This window comes from Choloepus didactylus, chromosome X (assembly GCF_015220235.1).
Source record: "Choloepus didactylus isolate mChoDid1 chromosome X, mChoDid1.pri, whole genome shotgun sequence".
In the NCBI taxonomy this organism is placed as follows: domain Eukaryota; kingdom Metazoa; phylum Chordata; class Mammalia; order Pilosa; family Megalonychidae; genus Choloepus; species Choloepus didactylus.
In genome coordinates, this window is record NC_051334.1 from 18,246,179 (window position 1) to 18,270,061 (window position 23,883).

The 23,883-nt window shown below is 36.7% G+C and overlaps 1 protein-coding gene across 1 annotated transcript in view; it reads right to left on the reverse strand.

The window, feature by feature from the left end:
* Positions 1-23,557, reverse strand: part of RPS6KA3 (ribosomal protein S6 kinase A3) — a 68,807-nt gene extending 45,250 nt beyond the window's left edge. The window contains exons 1-2 of the mRNA XM_037822118.1: positions 23,461-23,557; positions 22,819-23,258 (exon numbers count right to left, since the gene is read on the reverse strand). Coding sequence (XP_037678046.1) covers positions 22,819-23,258; positions 23,461-23,557 — 537 coding nt within the window. The remainder of the gene's footprint in view (positions 1-22,818; positions 23,259-23,460) is intronic.
* Positions 23,558-23,883: the final 326 nt, after the last annotated feature.

Sequence of the window (23,883 nt, forward strand, 5' to 3'; positions counted from 1 at the left end):
TTCTACCCCATCCTCACCTATATTTGAACACTATCAGACGAATGTACTACCCTCACCATGCAGGCTACTTACACTATCTCAGAAAAGGCACTGTTGGCTAAAAAATTCTTCATTATATAATAACTCCTCAACCACAAATTCCCCTTAAGAGCATTACTAACATATGGTGACTAACTTGCTTGTACTCTATCTGCAAAGTGACAGGAAGTAAATCTACATCGATGACTATAAATCACCCCAAGTCTTCTCTTCCAGATAATTCAAGTTCCTTCAAACATTGAAGATAGATGAGACCCATCACTATCCTCTTTCTGAGCCCAGTCTTTAAGGGAAGTATACAGAATTGCATGCAATTAACATTCCAACTGTGATATGACCAATGCAGAGAGTAAAGGTCAAATCATCTCCCTTATCCTAGATAACTGTATTAATACAGTTCATGTATATATTATTTTTGGAATACCCAATACGCTGCAGACACACTAAGTTTTCTACAATTCTTTTCTTTACCTTCACTGAAACTAAGCTATGCATCCTCTATCCTGTACCTGTTGTTACTTTCCATCCCAAGAATAAAGCATTATTTTAAACTTTTGAGTCATTTTTTCCAGCTCTGACCCATTTCTGCAGTTTGTGTACATTGAATTCCAAATCAATCAGCATCTTTACTATTTTTAGCTTCATGCCACCCACCCATTTTACAATATACTTTCCTTCCTGAACACCTCACCCAGCTAATTAACAGTATATACTAACAAAGCGATCCAAGAAAAAAAAATAAGTGAAACATGATCTGAAAGGTATTTTAATGCTCTACTTTTTGCAAAAATACCTACATCCTTTCTGTGTTTAGCAAAGATTTAAAATTTTGAACAACTTAATGTTTAAAGCAGGAAAATATGAAAGCCAACATTATCCTACATACCAGTGAAGCTTTGCAAATATCTACCAAAAAAGGTACCTTTACTTCAACAAACCTTTTGAATCATTTCATCAAAACAAGGATTCAAATGGTCTCTATTAGAAATTAGCATAAAGTTGTTTCTACAGTTAAGAAGTTTTTCTTTTGAAAAATGACCTTTGGTTTCACTAGAGATTAGGTTACATGGACCATCAATCTGACTCAATATGGCAATTTCAATAGTTCTAAAAGTTCAAAGAATAGCACTTATTAAACAAACAAAAAAAAAACCTTATTTCTCTAATTTCAAGAAACAAGTAGAAAAAATGTGCTCTGAAGCTGGCCAGTACTGCGTTTAAACCCCAGCTCTGTCACTTACTAGTGTAGTTACATGAACTTGGGACAGTTACTTAAGATTTTGAGTGTCACTTTCTTCATTTGTAAGATGCATATAATACGTACCTCACGGGGATGTTGCAATTAAAAGGATCCACCAAGGGATGATAATAGATGCTCAGTAAAAGTTACTTCTCTTCCTCTCTTGTCTCAACTGACTGTAATATTTACATTTCTATAGGTAACTTCTAAACATTTAATGCAATGAAGAAGTGTAGGAGAGTGCTGAGATACAGCTTTCATCACTTAACACAGCCAACTTCCCAACAAGCAGCGTGGAAGAGATCATTCATATGTGTGGTTCATTTTTATACAATTTGGCTAAAGAATGAGTGTGGACCAAAAAAATAGTTTAAAAGTGAAGCAAATGTATTTATCCTTTCTCATCCCACCATCAGGTGCCTCCCAGCCAAAAAAATTGCAGAGCTTGGCAGAATGTACATATGCAAATATGATGTGAATTACTGGAAAAGGTTAGGAAATGCTAATCATGCTTTACTTTGTTAGTCTTGAAATGTGTAAAAAGTTACAAAATAGAATAACCTACAATATGGGCCTCATCAGAACAAATCAGATAAAGGAGACTGTTAAAGAGCTTGAGTCTCAGCAGGAATTGTTTTCAAAACAACTTTCTATGTTGAATAAAATTAGCACTTATCTTCTAGGTTTAAAGAAGAAGAACAATTCAAATCAGTAATTCTGAACTAAGGTTTCTGGATCTAGAGTATTTCCAAGTATTTCAAGGAAAATTCTAAAATGTTAAAAAAATAAGAACATTTTACTAAATTAAAAGCATTTCATTTTAAGCAACCCTATTAAACGGATTGTTTTGTTGTAATGGCATGTTACAACAACGCAAATTTCCAGACTGCCACTCTTCTGCCTAGAAATGAAATGTACAGATGAACATTGGGAGAAAAGAATTCCTCACAGAAGATAACAGTTGAAATTACCAGCAAGGGAGATGAAAGGGTGCAGAGCCCTAAGTGTACTAATTTGGAGACCCAGGTTGTAGGAATGAACACACTTTTTTTACCACTCTCAAGTTTCCACAAGTATATCTGCCTTCCAAACTCCCTGCTATCAGCAGTGGTTTTCTACCCAAAACGTATGGAATAGTCATCAAGGTACTGAGTGTAAAGCATTATAAACCTCTCTCACAGACTTCAGTTAAGATACCAACAAATTGTTCAAAATCCAAAGAATCTTCTATGCAAACACAATGAAACAATAAGAAACAAGCATTTTAATATTCTTAATAAGGAATGTACATAGTCCTTACCAATGTGACAGGATTAAGAATCAGCTCCTCATTTATCCTAAGGAAATATCAGAGATGTGCATAAAGACTTATGTACAGTGATATTCATCATACTCATTATACTGAAAAATAGAAAACAATCTAGATGACCAAGAGGGGACTGGATAAATAAATCACAATACATCTATTCATATGTAGGAATACTATGCAATGGTTAAAATCAGGGCCTCAAAGAAAATTTAAAATAAAAATATGATTGCCATATATTAGATTTAAAGATACAAAACTATATAGTATGACCCCAATTTTGCATGCTCCCCAACATGTGTGCATGTGACTGGCAAAACGTACACAAAATCTTATCAGTAGTTACCTGGGTCATAGGATTTTCTTCTTTGAACCGTATTTTCAAAATTATTTGCATTTATCATATATTAGTTTTATAAAGAGAAAAACAATAAATATAATTAGAAAAATCAGTTTATTTCTAGTTAAGGTGACCCTACATCTGTGCTACTATTCCTTTAGGCCTGCTAGTACCCAAAACTGTTTTATTTTCTAGGCTAGGGTAGGAATGACTTCTGGTCATATCTACATTTTGGGTTATATCTACATTTTAAAGTTTAGGCGGACCCTCTCAAAAGCTTTCTTTCTTTCTTTCTTTTTTTTTTACCCCTGGTCCTGTGGTTGTGGCCTCAGAGTATAAGTAAGTTTTCAGTTTTAGGACTGAATCCACCTCATATTTTTTTGGAGCGTACCCTTAAGGGAGATTCTGCTTATGAAACAAGAGTATGTTGAGCTAAGAATAAAGAAATGAAAACACAGTAGCCAAAATTAAATCGCATTGTGGATAGCAAGTATTAGAATTAACACTGCAGAAAACAGAATCCATGCCACAAAGGACAAACTTGAGTAAATGAAAAAAAACATGAAAGAGAAGATTTAAAAACTATGGAGGACAGACGTAGAAATAATCTATGAACAACAGATGTTCCTAAAGAAAAAAAAAAAACATAGCAGTTCAATCAATCAAAAGTATAAGAGAAAACTTTCCAGTTCTGAAAAAAAAAAATACCTGAGACTGGAGACTGAGAAGGTTCAACAGAGATCATCAACACCAAGACATGTCCTGGCAAATGTTTTTAAATCTCAAGGATAAAGATATAATCCTACAAGCATACAAGCAGAAAAAAATTGGTTATTTTCAAAGTAACTAAAATCAGATTGACCTCAGATTTCTCCTTTGCAACAATAAAATGCCAGAAGACAATGAAGTAATGACTTACAGTGAGTTGAAAGGAAAAGTTATGATCTAAAAAGTTTATACGTTGTCCTAGTTCATGTACAAAGGTCCCAGGAAATTATTCTTAAATCTGCAAAGTTTTAGAAAATTTCACCATTCTGGTAGAACCTTTTTTCTTAAATTGTTCAAAGGTATTCTATAAGCCACCAAAAGAAAATCAAAGTAAGAGCTTAAAAATACTGAGGTAGGAAAGAACTGGTGAAGTATATTGACACCAACTTAACATCTTAAAAAAACTGAATTAACCTCACTAAAGGAAAAAAGGGTCAATACCGAAGAATACAAGTATATAAACAATATATAAGAAAAAACACATTAGAAAATTAAAGGTAAGATTTGTAACCTCAGGTTAAATTGGTATGGACTCAAAATTAAGAGGCAGTAGGAGAAGGAATAAGCAAAGATTCTAAATTCTCTGTCTTTCCTAAAAGGATATTTTAAAACTGCTGTTTTTAATAATCATCTAATAAATATAAATTTTGGAATTTTTGAAAAACCATACTATAACCAAGAACAGATGTTTATTACAGCCCAAATCACTGGAGAAGATAATAACTGGTAGAGACTGTTAATAGTAGTTTACCCAGGTATCACATTCAACTCTAAGAGCATTATATCTACCCCTACTTTACAGATAAGGAAACCAAGGCTCAGTCAAGTTAATTAGTAAATGGCAGAAGCAGGATTCAAACACAAGTCTTTTTTAGCTCCATAATTTTTTCTTCTATATTTCACAACCAAACAACACAATCCATATGGCAGAAGGAAAAAACAAAATACAAGGAAAGAATAAAAAGCTTAAAGTAAGATGACAGAAGTCATTTCAAAAGGAATAATCTAAGAAATGTAACATTCAAATTGTCTAACCAAAGAAAGTATCTTACTGGATAGTCAATGATACTACGGAATTACTGATGTTTTTATGAGCGATGGTGGTTAGGTGTTTTTAAAAGTCTTTCTTTTAAAAAACATAAATTCAAATATTTACATCTGAATAGATGTATCTAAGATGAGCTTCAAAATAATCGACTGGAAGGAGTGTGGAGGAGGAGAGGGGTTGCTTTGTAAAGATGAAACAAGATTGGCCAGGAGTTGATAATCATTGAGACTGGGTTATGGGAATACGGTGTTGCACTATACTATTCTCTCTACTCTGGTATGTGTTTAAAATGTTCGATAATAAAAACTTTAAAAGTCTTAGGTTATATTTAAAAATTAAAATACAATGATTTACTGCTTTAAAGAGAAACCCAAACAAAACAGATACATTTAGAAAAGTGTGTGTGCATGTGTGTGTGTGTGTATATATATATATTTATGAAGCAAGTTCATAAAATATATATATGTAAAGAAAGTAAGTTTGTAATATTAATGGCTAAAAACAAAATGTAAGGCAAAAACCTTAAGCCAATTAAAAAGGTCATTGCAGTTGGACTAAAAGTATAATTAGTACTTAATACATATAGTAATAACAATTGCTATCATTTACTGAGCTCTTAACATTTACCAGGTAAACATTAAGCTCTATAAATCATGTCTGATGCTTCTAACAACTCCCTGAGGTATTATCACTAATTTACAAATAAGGAAATCAAGCAAAGATGGGTATGTCAATCTTGTTAAGCAATACATCCACAGCCTCAAGCAAAATGTCTGAAACACAGTAGGTCCACAATAAGCATTTGTTGAACAAATGGAAAAGTCTACCATCCCACCTAAGGCTAATAAGTAGCAGAGCTCAAATTCAAACCCAAATCTGATTCTAAAAGCCATACTCTTAATCACATCAAAACTGTTTAATAATGTTATTTTATAGTAAGAGTGTAGATGCTTATTTCTTTCGGTGTATGCTTCTCTGTTTTTCAGATTTTCTACAATTAGCGCGTTACTTTTTCAAACAAAAAAAATCATTAAAAACAGTGACTGCAAAATAGTATTGAACATGTAACCACAGATTGACCTAACTACAAAACACAAAAGCAGATGCTTTGCGGAATATAAAATGAAATAAATGGAAACAAAATGAAAGGGAAATTTTAGAACACTAATATCAACTAGTATAATGAACAAAATAAAGGTAAAACATTTGAAGTAATATATAAGTAGATATTGAATTTCATAATGTAAAAAGAATATGAGTTATTTTCAAGTATCTATGAGAAGTTATAAAAACTGATCATGTCCTAGGCCATAAAGTAAATCTAAAATTCTTAAAAGCAGGAATCATAGAGATCTTATTTTCTGATTACTATTTTTAAAAATGGAACAAGCAAATAAACTAAAGCACTTACACTCAGAAATTAACATTCTTCTAAATGACTACTGGGTCAAGGAACTAAGTAATACTAACAGCTATCATTTATTCATTGCCTAAAACAAGGTATCATTGATCAGATATAATGTTTCAAATTGTATAATCTTCGAAAAGGGATTTCTTTAAATATATTCATATTGTCAGGGCAATGAAAAAGGAAGAAACCATAAAATTAGAAAAACAAAGTATGGAATACAAATTAAACATGATTTGCCACTAAACTGGTAATGATCTTGAATATGTCACTTTTTTCTGGCACTTTTCTGCAATTGGTAAGAGTTCTATAGAACCCTGGCGAGCATGGATGGAACTGAAAGTCTGCCACAAACTGTGGGCAAGTCACTAAGCCTCTTTGAGTCTTGGTTTCTTCATCCATAAAATACACAGATATCTAAGGTTTCTCCCAGTTTGAAAATTTCATAAGCCTGTGATATGGACTAAAGTTTTAGATTAAGGTTATTTCAGATTTTGTGAGGTTTTTACACTCAAAGTACTGAGTCTATATTTAAAGCCATTTTTATTTTATTTCTAAGTCTAATTCTTTCTCTCTCCCCTGCATCCAAAATACATTCTCGTTTATATATGTCAGTGGTACATTTGTTCCCAAGAGTAAACAAGGATAATGTTGAAGAATTGACTGTACAAATGTCACCTAAAAGAAAAAAAATAAAAAAACAACATTGTGCTTTTTGTGTAATTAAGGAACCTAAAGCAACTTTTATAATTCCCACAATCCAATTTTACTATTCTTATTTTACTAGGATGGAAAACTAGAAAAGTGTCGACTTTTTTTAAACTCCTAATCTACTCCCAATCTTATTCCTGCCTTCCCAATACCATCACATCCCACATCTTACTACATGATGGAGTTGGTAATATTTTCCAAACTTGCCTGGTAATCAGATTCACCTAGGATTCCTGTTAAACATACATTACAGGAATTCACCTCAACTGAATCAGAATTTCCAGGAGGAGACACCCAATGCTTTGTATTTTAATTTTTAAACAGGCACCTTAGATGACACCTTTGATTAGACAAGTCTGGGAAACCATAGTGTAGTGAAAAAATCATGCTTTGGAGTCTCACATAATAAGTTTCAAACCCTAATTGTGCAGTGGCTAAGAGATTTCAACAAGAATCAAGAGGTCATTCTGGAGGTTATTCTTATGCATTATACAGATACTCCTTTCTAGTTTCTAGTGTGTTAGACTAGCTAGAAGGTAATACCTGAATCTGTTGAATCAAGTCAATAGACTTAATTCTTGATGACTGTATAACTCTTCAGCTTTTATTGTGGGGCCCTGTGATGGTGAAAACCTTGTGACTGACACTTCCTTTACCCAGCGTATGGGCATATGAGTAACAAAATGAAGACAAAAATATACAGAAATAATAGGGGGGATAAAGGGAATGGGATGTTTTGGGTGGTCTTTTTTATTTTTTTCTTTATTTTGGAGTAATGAAAATGTTCTAAAATTGATTGTGGCAATGAATGCACAACTATATGATGATACTGTGAGCCACTGATTGTATACTTTGGATGGATTATATGGTATGTGAATATATCTCAATAAAATTGCATTTAAAAAATAAATTAAACTTGGTTCTGCTCTTTATTTCAGGTGTGACTTTGGCAAGTTACTTAACATGAATTTCAGTTTTCTAATTCATAAGATTCAGATAATAGTTATGCCTGAGGTTGTAGTAAAGTTCAATATGCCTAGCCACATTGGGTGTTCAATCGGTGTCAGCTTCTGTTTCTGCCTGCTCAACTCCTCCAAGTGAAATGACAAATATGAATAGTCAGGGAGATTTTGATGAGTCCCTTGTCCTAATCTCTAGGACTAAAAATGAATTCTAGATAACTCTTTAATGCATTATACTTGGGTTGGTTAATTCAGGAGCCTCGGGATCAAATCAAATGTTGTTCTTCTAGTTTCCAGAGGCTTAATGAAACCCTCCTATCCAAAACTGATACACCATTATGCTCGGCTTCAAAGCTCAAGCTTTTATTTGCTATGTGACTGTGGCAAAATTACCCAAACTACTTTTTCCTCATCTGTAAACAATTCAGAATTCCTGTTTATATAGGATCAATCATATCTTCACATGAAGTGCTCTAAGCAAGTCTTGAGTAGAATTTACTTGTAAATTTAGGAAGAGACAATCCAAACTACTACTCACTCTAGTTTTTTTAAAAAAGATTTATATATTTAGCCACCTAAAAAAAAAATCAACCTTGTTACAAACAAAACCCAGCAGCAACACTTATAAGCAAAGGCTTATTTCTGAAAATATGACCAGAAACGTAATTTCTAATTACAGTTCCATGATTAATTCTAGCTGTACATGTATTAAGCATAGACACTTAATAACAGCATTTTTACTAAAAATTGTTAGCAGTAACTGTTCAGATAAGCTATAAACTAATTTAGAGAAACCTAAAGAAACTTAAAATTAAAAAACTAAATACCTGAGAACACTTGTTCAAGACAGAAGGAAAAGTTACCCTCATTTCTTAAAAAATAAAAACAGACCAGAAAACCAAAGCCCAAATCCCATTTGAAGTAATTAAAATTAAAGAACCATAGCTTTTCTCTCAATTTATTCAAATTATTCTTTAATGCAACTCAGTAATTTTCTTCATTTAGGTCTTGTCCTTTGCTTATTATATTTATTTCCAGGTATTTAACATTTTTACTGCTATATTGAATGTGATCTTTTTTCCATTATAATTTCTAACTGGTTATGACCAGTAAACAGGGAAGCTATTTACTGATTTCTGGATACATTTGCAAAATACCACCTTACTAGACTATCATTAGTTTTAACAAAACTTTTTAGTGGATTTCTTTAGATTCTCTAAGTAGATGATTATATGATCTATGAATAATTATCCTTCTTTCCAATTTTCTTGTCTAATTGCATTATCAAGCTCTTCTAGAGTATGAAATAGAGGTGAAAACATCAGTGATAGTTTTCTTTTTTCCCTTTATTAGAAAAGTTGTGGGTTTACAGAACCATCAGACATAAAATACAGGATTTCTATATACCACCTCACCACCAACACCTTGCATTGGTGTAGAATATTTGTTACAACTGATGTTGTTTTAAAAATTGTACTGTTAAGTCCATGGTTTAACTTAGGGTTCACTGTGTAGTGCAGTTCCATGGATTTTTAAAAAATTTGTTACCATATATACAATCTAACATATCCCCTTTTAATCATATTCAGATATAAATTTTAGTGCTGTTAACTGCATTCAAAATGTTGTGCTACCATCACCAACATCCATTACCAAAACATTTCCATCACTCCAAATAGAATACTTACTTCCCACTCCCTACCCCCTCCCCATTCCCTGGTAACCTATATTCTAGATTCTGACTCTATAAGTTTGCTTATTCTAATTATTTCAAGTCAATGAGATCATACAATATTTGCCCTTTTTTTGTCTGGCTTATTTCACTCAACATGATGTCTTCAAAATTCATGCATGTTGTTGCACGTTATCAGGACTTCATTCCTTTTTACGGCTGAATAATATTCCATTGTGTGTCTATACTACATTTTATTTATTCCATTCATCGGTTGGTGGACACTTGGGTTGCTTCCATCTTTTAGCAGTTGTGAGTAATGCTACTATGAACATCAGTGTGCAAATATCTGTTTGAGCATACCTAGAAGGGGGATTTCAGGAATAGTTTTAATGAGACATCCCCATCAAACATGATGCTGGCTAAGGGTTTGATATTATTTTTTAATAATAATAAGTACACAGGCTTTTATTCCTATTTTATTGTTTTTAATCAAGAATGAACACTGAATTTTACCTAATGCTTTTTTGTTTTTCTTAACTTTTTATTTAGAAATGATTATGGATTCATAAGAAGTTGCAAAAGCAATACAGAGATGTCCCACGTGCCTTTAATCCCATTTACCCCAATGGTAACATCTTACATAACTTCCTGTCAAAATCAGGAAATTGACACTGGTACAATGCACAGATCTTGTTCAGATTTCACCAGTTTTGGAGGTACTCATTTGTTTAATGTGTTCTGTGCAATTTTTTCACAGGATTAGATTTTTAGTCATAAGGGAGACCCTGGGAGGAATAGGCCCCTCCTCCAATTGATTAACTTTTATGTTAAGCTTTTGTTATTCTTTTCTAGCCTTCCGTATTATGGTTTAAAATGCACTATGAAAAACTGCTATAACACTATAGATCATAATCCCCCACCCATCCAAAGAACCACTTACATTTGTTTATATTATTTCTGGCTAATTTAGCTTGTTTCATACCATTCAACTGCCTGACCACCAAAGATTGCTTTAAAACTCATTTATGAGTGCCTCTTCTTATTAATCCAAGTTGAATTTTACTTTTCTAAACTTGCCTCTGACACTTCTCTGCTTTACGTGATCCTCCTTACCAATATCAACAACCATGGTGATATTTATTCCTCTTAAATAATACCCATAGCCAGCAGGAACTTGAACAAGGACACCGGGCAAACAGGGTTTTTGTTTAGTTTGCATTTTTACCCCCTTTAAATAAAACATCTGTATAGGTATCTCTTACTCTAAGAGATGGATTCTTGAAAAGAATTCATTTATCTGTGGCTTATATTTAATTTCAGAGATTCTAGAACTTTTGATTGACCTTCCTGTACTTTTGTTTTAAATAAGAAAAATTAAAGAATATTATAGCAAGACTGAGGAGACTGTAAGGAAAAATATCACTGCCTCAATCTTTGTTCTCTTTCTATAACTTTCTATACTCAATCTCTACTTCTTCTTGTTGTGTTCCTCTAGAAAGTCTGCTTCAGCCAGGAGAGGGAGCACCAGGAGGTACGGTATCCTGAGGCACTGCCATAGAATCTTGGGCTCTACTAACCTAGTTGGAAAAACAGGGTTCTAGGAAAAGCTTTGTATTTATCACATCTAAAAATGAAGAAAATCTTTTAAAAGCACATATCGAAACTAAGTTTTCTGGGGAAAACTGCATATACAACATGATATAGATAAAAGAATTTCTACATCAGCATTAGAGCAAAACTCCACTTAAGTCACCAAACCAGCAACAAAATAAGCATAAGAATTAATTAGGTACACGAATAGGCAATAAGACATGAGAAGATGCTCAATGTCATTAGTTATTAAGGAAATGCAAAGCAAAACCATGATGAGATACCACTTCAAACCCACTAGGAATGGCTATAATAAAAAATACAGCCGATACGGTTTGATGTGCTGAGCCCTCGAGCATGGGACTTGTCCTTATGAAGCTCATTACCACAAAGGAGAGTCTAAAGTTGTATGTAATGGTGCCTAAGAGTCTCCCCCTGAGTACCTCTTTGTTGCTCAGATGTGGCCCTCTCTCTCTCTAACTGAGCCATCTCGACAGGTGAACTCGCTGCCCTCCCCACTACGTGGGACCCAACTCCCAGGGGTGTAAATCTCCCTGGCAACGCAGAGTATGACTCCCGGGGATGAATGTGGACCCGGCATCGTGGGACTGAGAGTATCTTCTTGACCAAAAGGGGGATGCAAAATGAGACAAAATAGTTTCAGTGGCTGAGAGATTCCAAGTGGAGTTGAGAGGTCACTCTGGTGGACATTCTTATGCACTATATAGATAACACCTCTTAGGCTTTAATGTATTAGAATAGCTAGAAGTAAATACCTGAAACTACCAAACTCCAACCCAGCAGTCTGGACTCCTGAAGACAATTATATAATAATGTAGATTACAAGGGGTGACAGTGTGATTGTGAAGACCTTGTGGATCACACCCCCTTTATCTAGTGTATGGATGAGTGGAGGAATGGGGATAAAAACTAAAGGACAAATGGGGTGGGATGGGGGGATGATTTGGGTGTTTTTTTTTCACTTTTATTTTTTATTCTTGTTCTGGTTCTTTCTGATGTAAGGAAGATGTTCAGAGATAGATTGTGGTGATGAACGCATAACTATGTTATCATACTGTGGACAGTGGATTGTATATCATGGATGACTGTATGGTGTGTGAATGTATTTCAATAAAGCTGAATTTAATAAAAAAAAATTAAGAAATAAAAAAAAAATACAGCCGATAACAAGTGTTAGCAAGGATGTGGAGAAAACTGGAACCATCAAACACTGCTGGTGGGAATATAAAATTGTACAGGCAAGCTGAAAAACAGTTTGGCAGTTCCTCAAAATGTTAAACATAGACTTACTATATGACTAAACAATTCCACTCCTAGGTATATACCAAGAGAATTGAAAACATATGTTCACAGCAGCATTATTCATAATAGTCAAAAAACCCAGAAACAACCCAAAAATGTCCATCAACTGGTGAATAAACAAAACGTGGTCTATCCATACAATGGAATATTATTCAGCTACAAAAAGTAATGAAGTACTGATACATGCTACAACAATGATGGTTCTTGAAAACATGCTAAATGAAAGAAAAGACACAAAAGGTCACATATTGTAAGATTCCATTTATATGAAATGTCCAGAATAGGCCCATCTATAGAGATACAAAGTAGATTACTGGTGCCCTAGGGATGGGTGGGTAGGGTAGGTGTGGGGCAGGGGGAATGGAGAGTCACTGCTAATGCATATGTATAAGGTTTCTTTTCTAGAATGTGATGGGTGCACAACCTTGTGAATGTGCTAAAAAAAACACTGAATTGTGCATAAGGGTGTACTTTATTGTATGCAAATTATCTCAATAATTTTAAAAATAATCAATTAGGGATATCTGACCTAACAGTTCAAAAGTCTAAAGAAAAAACCTCAACAACAGTATAACTTTTCCTTAAATTTCCTTTTCTTACACAGTAGCATGATAACTGGTAACTTTTTCAGGTTGAGCCAGATATTGTTTTCTGGCACTTCGATGACACATAAAATAGATTTTTCTAAAAAGAAGATGCAAACACAGAGGCAATGCTTCAGTAAGCTACATTTAAGAATAGAAATACTAAATCAAGCACACACCTAGGTGCTTCTGTAAGGAAAGCATTTAAGTAATGGCTAGGCAGCCCCTCTTTCCAAATACTGTAACTTTTGTTTCAAATATTCATATGTAAGACAGCTGTTTAGAATTCTCCAGTTTCCCATACAATGTCACAAATACTATTTCTCAGACCAGCTTGAAAAAGCCTATTTCACCCACACTGTAAAACTGTATCAATTTGACTAACTTAGATCTAACTCCACCCATCAACTACTTAAACACTGCTTCAATTTTGAACAGCATTCCTGGTTGATGCCAGGATCACATCTTCTCCACGGTTCCCTTTGGTGAGAAGAGGGCTTCAAGATATATATATAGGAGAAGGCACCTGTCTCTCTAGGTCATTATTCTCTACAGTACCACAAAAGCAGCTATTCCTGCAAACCACTTGGATTCTTTCTCCCCTGTAGCAGATTTCATCTATGACTGAGTCACTCACCTAGATGTTGTTTTCAACTCAAGCAGGGAACTCTAGTGGGAAGTCCATGGAATTTGGAAAGTCCACAGAATTTGCAATCTGCGAGAACTGGGTTTGAATCTTGGCTCCTTCACTTAGCAGCTGTGCAACCATGAGCAAGTTGCCTCACCTCTTTAAGGCTTCAGTTTCCTCATCTGTAAGTTGAAGATAATTATGCCTACCTCATTAGAGTTGATATATGTAAAGTGTCTAGTTAGAGGGGGCATTCAGTAAATGTTAGTCTTCATCCATTTTCACCTGGGAAACAAAAGAGTACTGATCTTGACATACTCCTCCACCATCTGTTTGTGCATAGGTTTGTTCTGAAATTGTTTTTGTAAACTAGGGACTGACGGTATTTTCCAGACTAATAAATTAAAGCTAAAGTAAGACTGTACATTAATTTATTTTGCATTTAAGTACCATGACACAGCAAACAAGGACTTCAAATTAGAGGAAAAATTAGAGGAGGTCAGAGACAAAACATAATATGTGACCTTCTGCTTATTGTGGCTCTTTCAGATTTTGTATTTGTTTAAAGATTTTAAAAGTTACTAAAGTAAACTAAAGGTTACTAAAAAAAATTATGGCAAAATTAATTATGGTGAAATGAAATGTGCTGCACACCCTAGATCTAACTTTGTTAATGTATGATCGGTCTCAGTTTTCTTTTATAAATACAGTTGTGCTAAATTATTCTCTGCTCTAAAATTCTATGCTAATATTTTTTAAAAACACTTTTATGTTCCAAAGCCTTGCTGGTTGAAAATCTAAGATGTATCAATCCACTTTTCCAGTTTTAATCAGCACAGTATAGTAAACATAATGGAACATTTTTTTGATAGCTATATTTCCCCAGTGCTTTGGTGTTATAATTTGAATGAGAAAATCACTGTAAAGCTAGTCAAGTTGTAGAAGCACAGGATGGTGATTTGAGGACTATGTACCACCTAGGAGGGTTTATCAAAATCTTCAGGGTGGGAGAGGGACAAGAAAACCTTGACTAAACTTATTTGAAAAAGCATATTAAATATTTTTTTATTTAGAAAGTTTTTGCCTATTAATTTCAAAATATTAATAGAAGGCAGGGTGGAAAAACAATAGTATGGGAAAAAAAGGTTCAATTTGCACCAATCCCATAATCTAGAACTGGACTGTTCAATATGAGAGCCAAGAGCCACATGCAACCATTTAAATTAATTAAAATGAAATAAGATTAAAAATTCAGTTCCTTAGTAACAAGCCACGTTTCAAATATTCAAGAGCCATGTGTGGCTTGTGCTACTCTACTGGACAGCACTGATCTAGAAGTTTGTCTTATTTTTTTAAGTGAATCGTTCCTCTATTTTATATTATTTTCACATAGATGCCTCTGCTCCTAAACCTGAAGAAATGAAATAACACTCTGGGTAACTGGGGTTTTTACTATAGGTTCTGCAAGACTCCTGGAGTGAAAATTTTTCCCAAACCACTGCACTTTTGAGATGCACTCCAATCTATTAACGTCAAAATGATCTTTTGCTTCAGGCTATCATTTGACATCTGTTTCTAACACATATCAAATGACCGAACCAAGTTTCCTATAACAAGCTTTGTGGATTAAGGGATTAGAGCCAGGCTCACAGAAATCTAGATGACCAGGTCAGATTTTAAGATGAGATCATCATTGTATATAAGATTATAAAAATCAATTTACATGGTGAGCAAAACATAAATAGCTTTGAATGTATGTAGGAGAGACCATGGATATATTAGTTAAGATGGGGAAATTCAATTTAAGTTTTACTACTACATATATTTATATTTATACTAATACTATTCGTACCTATTTGACATCCATTTACACAAAGAGGAGAGGAATGACAAAATCTTAAAGTGTTTTTAGATTTATACATAAATATAGTTAGCTAATATTTAGGAAACAAGCACTGTTTTACAAAAACAAGAACAAAAAACAAAACACACACACACACACACACACTGTGGAGACCCGACTCCAAGTGGGGCAGTAAGCTTTCCATTTTATTATTATTTAGTTATTTAGTTATTATTACTTAGTTCATTCACTTTCTACTTTCTAGTTCACACCTTCAAGAGAGAAAGTTTTGTAAAAAGGCAGAGTAGGTAATGTCAGTAATTGTGCCATTCTGATATGGTATGTCAATACATAAAATCACCATTTACTGTTAAGTAATGTGCCCAACAAATACTACCCCTGACCCCAGAGGTATGTGTACATGATGGGCAGAGATCAGAAAAGGGATGAGGATGCTATTTCACATTGTTTGGCAAGCTGTAACTTTAATTTGTTTCTAAAGATGAAGCCAAAATGTTCCCAAGCATCAAAATATTACTGGACCCTAGCTATCTGTGTTCTAGTGACTGCAAGTTAGAAGCAATTAATTAAAAAAGGAGAATGGTAAAGGTAGGCAGATTGACAGCAACATAAAGTGGGGGGTGATGACAGAGTTTTTAAAACTACGAATATCAGACATAAATTACAGATCAAATAAATGTAGGGGCCATTTAATAGGGGCAAGTAGCTTGATGATATCTCCATATTAAGGTAAAATACAACCATTAACTCTCAGAATGTTGAATCAAAAAAAGTTATAATTCTTTTTGACTTTAATATACATTATTACACTTAAATTATTTTTAGTTCACTTTTAAGATGGGGAATTGTTGTACAATTTGGAAAGATTTCAATCCAAAATGAAACAAAAATGCTTGACAGTTAAAGGAAAAAGCTTTGATAAAGTCAATTAAACATAACAGCTTATTTCCAGGCAATACTGGATCATGTTACTTTATTTATCAGCCTTTGCAAAACTGTCTTCTGTAAAACACTTTTGTGTCCTTTGAGACTTCAATAGGTGGTTCATGAAAAAGAGGTTCTGTCATCAAGTCTCAAATGCCATGTTCTATAACCTTTTTGCAGATTCATCACGTACATCATCTGAAAAGGTCCAAGAAGTTATGTAGTGACACTGGTTAAGCTGTGTTTAACTCCACATTTTCCAAACTTATTTGATTCAGCCCTACCCTCTTGTCTTTTCAGGATAGTGGAATTTCGGTTGTTGGGGCACAGACACACCTTTCAACATCTCCAGAGATTTCTCTGTTTGAAAAATACTATATGTACTACTTAAAAGTACCTTAAGTACCAACACTATGTAACAGACCAAATCCAAAGGATCATATTTCTAGACATGTAAACCCAGTTACTCATGGCATATTCAAACAATAAAAATAAGTGTGATTACAGTAAGGTGAAGGGAGGTGTGACACATTCATTTCTTTCCTTAAAAATGAAATTAACAGAATTGGTTGATCTTCCTAGGCTCTGAAAATGCTAAAATATAAAAAGGTATACATATTTTGTTTCTGTATGTTTTAGAAAGGAAGTTAAAATTCTATCCGCTGATGCTATATATTGACTTTATCTGTTTCTCCAGGGTCACAATTCCTCCATGAAGTTGACATAAAGGATACCATATTCCATCAATTATAAGACATCATCATGTTTAAGATACACTTTTTAAAAAATATATCACTAAGGAAAAGCCCACTGTTTAAATTATGATATGCCTTCAACTGAAAGACACCTCCCAATTTGAGCAATGCTAAAATATGAACACACTTTCCTTTTTTCCTTTTACCACACATATTCTTCAAAACATTGTTTATCTGTTTTTCCTCTTTAAAGAAAACTCCCAATGCTGAGGAGGGGAATGATATAAAACAGGACAAGATCCAGAAGATTTATGCTTACCTTGCCCTTACAATTATATTCAGATATTATATGATCAGATATATAAACAGGTCAATCAAATAAATCATTTTAATCATTCTGCTAGATTTTGAAAAAAATTACCCAAGAAAAACACAGAAATTCCTCACTTCTTTAAAAGAATGATTCATTATAACTACTGTTTATTAACTGCTTAAACCATGTACTAAATCCAAGTGCTTTACATATATTATCATTTATTTAATTCTCACCACCACCCTAAGAGGTAGATATTATTTTCATCTCTATTTTACAGATTAGGATGCTGATGCTTAGAGCTATTAAATAACTTGCATAAGGTTACAAAGTTAGTAAGTGGTAGAGCCAGGAATCAAACCCAGGTCTATATGGCCCAAAAGCTTATGTTCTTTAACACTTTGGCACATATTCAAATTATCCCACCAAGTTCCTTCTAAATTCTAAGGAGATAAGCAGAAAAAAGCAAAACAACAACAACAAACAAAACAAAACTTAATTACTGGTAACTAGCATATTTGTTTAAAATAGGCCACACATTTATTAAATAATATTTATGTGCTAAATGGATACATTTTACCCTGAACCTATTTTATAATAAACATAAATCAAACATCTGTGCTTGTTTTGTTAAATCTTGACACATTTTACTTAACAATTCAGCTTTATGGTTGCTTTACCTTTGCTTTTATGATATCTGGTAGTAAAATGATAAACCAGAATATCTGAGATCTGATATTTGTTCCAGTTAACGATACAGGTACACTGATGGGGGAAAAAAAAGGCATCTAATGCTAAAGCATCAAAAGGCATTTGCTTTGTTTTTTTCTTTCTATTACGTGAGTTGAGGAATGGGGTGTGTAATATATATATATTTACACAATTGCATTCCAATGTTTTAAAACTTATCCACCAAAACACATAAACAACTGCGAATTATCACACTCATGCATTACCAGGGAGACCACCAAGATGTCACTGTCGTACATCTGAACCACCAGGTCCAAAGCACCCAGTCTGCACTGGGTAGATCCGGCCACTTTGCAGTCACCCATCATTCACAGCCTGGCAGATCCCTGACCATGGAACTCTACAGTAAATCTTATCAATTAGTACAACAGAATGATGTCTTTAAATGGATAACTTAAAAAACATCTTTAGAACAATTATTCTGCAATTCAGACATCTGGATGGCTGTTCTGTTTTATTTTTGATCATTCTATAATTTACTCAATGTCAAGTCCTTGGTCAGGAGTACACACCCCAATTACGCCACCTATAAAAATAGGATATATTTATTGTAATTTCCAGATAAATATTAAAGAAAAGGCAAAGTTTGCCTATACTTGTTTCTTTAATTAGATAAAAATTTATGTCTTTATCTTAAAATTTAAATGCATCCATGAAGTTTCACATTTTGGATCAACCCTATTAGTATAAGATCAAAATGTGTCAAGTTGCCAAATTAAAGCAAACTTTCCTAAATTTTAATTTAACAAAAACTAACATCCTATATCATAATCACTGAAAACAATGAAGTGTTCAATAATGTGTCACAGTTACTTGACAGTTGACATGTAACAATACCTGTCCTCTCCTCAGATCTTCATTTGGGGGAAAGAAAAAAACCTGAAAGGTGGTAAAAATGAAACAGGAAAAGGAAAAAGAAACTTAATAAAACATTTTTTTTCAAAATCAATGATTATACTTTAACAGAATGTTTTTCCCTACAGATGAAATACAAGAAAACATAATATTGATAAAGTAGAAATACTATAAAATCCAATATAATCTTTAAGGTTAAAAATGGCTGCACATTCACTAAAGATGGTTTCCAATACAAGGGTCTCATTTCTCAGAAATTATTTATATAGTTAATATTTTTCAATGCATTATGGATGCTTGTTATTTAAAGGAATTGAAGGTGGCTATTTTTACATAATGCATTTCTGTAATGCAAAAATAACCCCCTTAATTCTACTATTTTGAAAACTGTTTGTATTTATGTTTACTATAATTTATACCTATGCTACTGAAACTGAGAAAAAAATGTCCTTCTACGTCAGGGTTATGATCCAGTAAATGTTGTCACTGATGGCAATGGTAAGGAATCTGTAGAATAGAATAGCCACAATTCCTTGATACTAATCTCCTAAAGAGTAAAATATCCAAAAACATACTAGCAACTTTAAATGGAGTTCCTAGACCATTCAGGAAGCTATTTGTTTTTTAGCTTGTACCAACCCTTACTTTGCTTTTAGTACTTCCTTTATTATCCTAAATTTGCTTTTTTAAACATTAGGCCTTGTTCTAGCCTATCCTATTTGAATTCAATCACAAGGTTGCTGTTATTGTTGTTGCTTTCTGTTTTAACACCGTGAGAGCCACGTGAGGTCCTAAAGCAGGATGGCTCTGTGAGAGAATGAAGAAATTGCCAATGTTTCTGGTGAGCACTCAGGTCTTTTAAAATTGTTCATATTTCAATGTAAGATTAAAATGATAAGAACAGAGATAAGATCCACGATCACCCTATTTCTAACCTTCATGATTCATTCACTGCACATTTATTGGGTCCATAATATATATGTTTCAGGCACTGTGTAAAGTGCTGAGGATACAGAGTGAAAAAAGTCTCTGCTCTCAAGAGTTCACAACCTACTAAGGATGAGACCACAAATGTAAATTCATATACAGACCAACCCTGAAATCTTTTAGTCGGGAAAGAAAATTTTTGACTAATTTTTAAACAGATGGTACTCTGATACCACAATTATCCTCTGATAGGAACCTACTGGGGCGAAGATGACATTAATAGTGGGTACCAATATTACTCCTCTGAATTGACCCTTCCCTCACTGGCTTCAATATTTCTAAATTTGTATCAGAAGTAATACTTATACCTGAAACGATTGAACAACCAAATGAAACAAACAAACAAAATATCCAAAGGCAATTTGTTAAAATTTAGTTTCAATAAATCTAGGTAACACTGGCTCTGTTTGACATACTTTATGCCAGAGTATCAAGAAAATTCTTTGAAAATTGCAAATTGTGGAATCCTGTCTGCCAGGTACTGGAAAACAGGACAGAAACTGAAGTAACGAGGCTTTTTAACAAATGAGACTTCTAATTGTTTCTGAAAAATACATGACCTCTAACTACTGGCTTATTTCTTTATACCCCGATTTTTTCCAAAAAGGCTCTGAGGCAGCTACCCTAATATAAAGCAAAGGACATGAATTATATCTACCTGACTTTTGAATTACGGCTCTGCCATTTACTATTTATAATCTTTATGCCCTTAACTTCTGAGATTCAGTTTCTTAATCTGTAACAATGGGGATCATAATCCTACTCTGCTGGGTTCGAGGAAAGATAAAATGAGATCACATGTAGCACAGTACCTGGGATATAGCAGGTGCTAAATAAATATCAGTTATATTAGTTCTATGCCTTCCTTATCCAAATGTATGCTACACAGAAAAAGGATAAGGTGGAATTTTAAATGAATTTTTTCCTACACACGAATACATGCCAAGCAGTAATGTGGACTGATTTTAAGTTGCAAATGTTAATGTTTGCATCTAAAAATTAGGCTCAAAACAAATTTTATTTCTTTCTACAAGCTTAGCACTTTGAGAAACTATTTTTATTAACCGTTTAGCTATATTATTTAATGCAAAAAAAATCTGAAGGAAAAATGAATGAAAAAAGCCCCCGGTATACTATTTTTCACACTACCCATTCAAAGGATCAGTAAACATTCTAAGTTTGACTTTCCTATAAAAGATTTATAGTGATAGACTGGCTAACATGATAATTTTAAATGAAATTTTGGTAATTCTACCACTCTTAAAAACACGATTTCCTTTGTTTTGTTTTTTTTTTTTTAAGGGTAACACATATCAATGTCTTTTCTATTCAAGAGGAGCATTTAATTTAGGTTTTAAAAGTATGACCCAAGTCACAAAATACTAAGCACCAAACGTAAGCACTATTACAACTCTGCTTGCGTTGGGGAGAGCAAGAAAACATTTTGTACAGCAGTGGAGGTGACTAGAAAAAAATTTAAAAGCTACTTCAACTTATCCCCATCCCCCTCCATTATACCCGAGAATGCCAGTGTCCAGCATCTCAGATCACACTGAGCCTTGGTCTTACTGACGTAACCAGTAACCCTATCCACCTCTCACACTGCGGAGGCCAACAGGGCCAGCGGCTGCCGCCAAGTACACCACTCATCAGAGCCTGCCCCATTCCACCCCCGCGTTTCAGTCATGCTTTCCAGAAATGGGGTCACTCACTCAGTAACTATTACACACACTAGGCCTATCATCCTGTAATCCCGCAAAGTCCGCTGCGGGAATAGAAGACGGCAAAAAGTAAAGAAGGAAGAATCACACACACGCCACCATCAGAAATGGATTTTCCCCTCGATAGGAGCGCTAATACCCTGGAATGGGTCTTGTCTGGAGTATTTTCGCAGACCCCGAGTCGGTTCTGGGACGGGGACGGCTGCGAAAAGCTGGGTGCTGTGATGCGTCCGGAGAAATTCTATTTTGCTCTCTTCGGGGCTGGAAAGGGCATGCACAAAGGCACTCGGGTGGGTGTCTCAGGGACGATAACCAGATCCCAGGCTAAAACCAGAAAGACCTTTACAGTAGACGCGGGTCTCTTTGAATATCACCCTCTCACCTCCATGAATAGGGTACTCAATTTAAACTCGCAGGGACTGGGTCCTCAAGCTCAGCGACCTCAGAAACGGTTTAGAGGGAGGGCGGGGGTGGAGGGGGGTGGGAGACGACTCAGGATCTCACTTTCTCCTTTACAGCAGCAGAAACCGCTGCGGCAGAGGTGGAGAGGGGCACCTTAGCTGTCAGCATCCCTTCCCCGAAACCCCCACAGGTCGCCACCCCTGCCCCAGGCTGTTCCTGCCCCCGCACGCCCGGCTCCCAGCAGCAGCCCCCTCCCCCGGCCAGACTCGAGAGTGTCCGCTTCCCGCGGAACCCAATCCACACCCCTCCCTCGTCCCCCCAAGTCACCAAGGTTTGGGTAAGCCCCCGACCCGGCAGGGCCAAACTTCCCAACTCCCCGCCGGCCCCCGCTCCGCCTCCCCCACGCAAAGTTGATTAAAACCGGCTCGTCGCGAAGTCCCAGCGCCCACTCCAAACCCCACGCGCCACCACACCAGCAGCCCCCAGATCGAGGGAGGGCGGTGAGGGTGCGGATGGGAGGAACAGACAGACGGACAAACACACCAGCCCCAACTACCCAAACCGGAATCCCGGACCGGGGGAGACGCCAGCGGGAGAGGAAAGAACCGAGTGGCCGGCGCTCCGGGGAGGGCAGCGAGCCGAGGGGAGGGGGCTCGCGCTGGCCCCGCCACCCCGCTGCACTCACCTCTGCGCTGTCCGACGGGCTCTCCACAGCCATCTTCTGCCACGGGTCCGCCAGCTGCGCCAGCGGCATCTTCCCCCCCGGCCCGCCGCCTTCACCGCCTCCTCCCTCCCCGCCCGCCCCGAGGCCGGCCCCGCTCCGTCGCCGCCCGAGCCCCACGGCGGCAGCAGCGGCGGCGGCGGCAGCGGCAGCAACGGCAGCGGCAGCAGCGGCGACTGCGGCTCCGGACAGGGCTCGGCGCAGACACCGACGGCCCCGAAGCCGTGCGCCCAGCCGGAGACGCCCGCGCGCCGAGCGAGAGCTTCGCACTGCCGCCGGGCACCCGGTCTCGCCCCTTTCTTCCACTCCTCCTTCCGCCGCCGGGGATACGGCTCCGCCCCCCCCCCCCCCGCCGGTTCCCGCGCCCGCTCCCAGCAGAACAGCGGCCGCCGCGCGCTCCCCCACTTCCGCTCACAACATGGCGCCTAAGCGATACCTGTCTCTCAGAGCGAGGCTTGGCCGCCGCCGCCGCCGCCGCCGCCGCCGCCGCCGCCGCCGCCGCCGCCGCCGCGCGCACCGAGGGGGCGTGGCTTGTGGAGGACACGCCTCCGATTGCCAAGCTCTGCTCCTCCCTCCTCCCCGCCGCAGCTTCTGGGCCTCGCCTACTTTCAGGAAGAGTGAGCCCGAGAGGTCTGGGGGCGTCGGAGAGAGGCAGGGAAAAGGCGGGAGGGGCAGAAGGCTGTGGGAGGTCTTTAACTGCCATAGTTTCCAGCAGGTCGGAGGATCCTAAGGGATGATAGAGAACGGTGGTTCCCGCCCAGTTGGGAAGGGAGATGGGCAAGGCGCGGAGGCGGGGGTGGACGGCACTCAAGTCCCTTGCCGGTGACCCTGGGAAGGGGCGTGGAGGTGTCTTTTCGGCTAGTCTCCTCCGGGGGTGCTTGCAGGCGCGCCCAGTCTAGAGGCGCATCCTATAGTGGCCCAGGACCCGCCTCTCCAAGGTCACAGGCTGGACATTCACCCCCCCCTTCCCCCCACGAGGGGCTTCTTGTCGGGAGTCCCTGGGGGTTCGGCTCCCGGTGTGATTCTAGG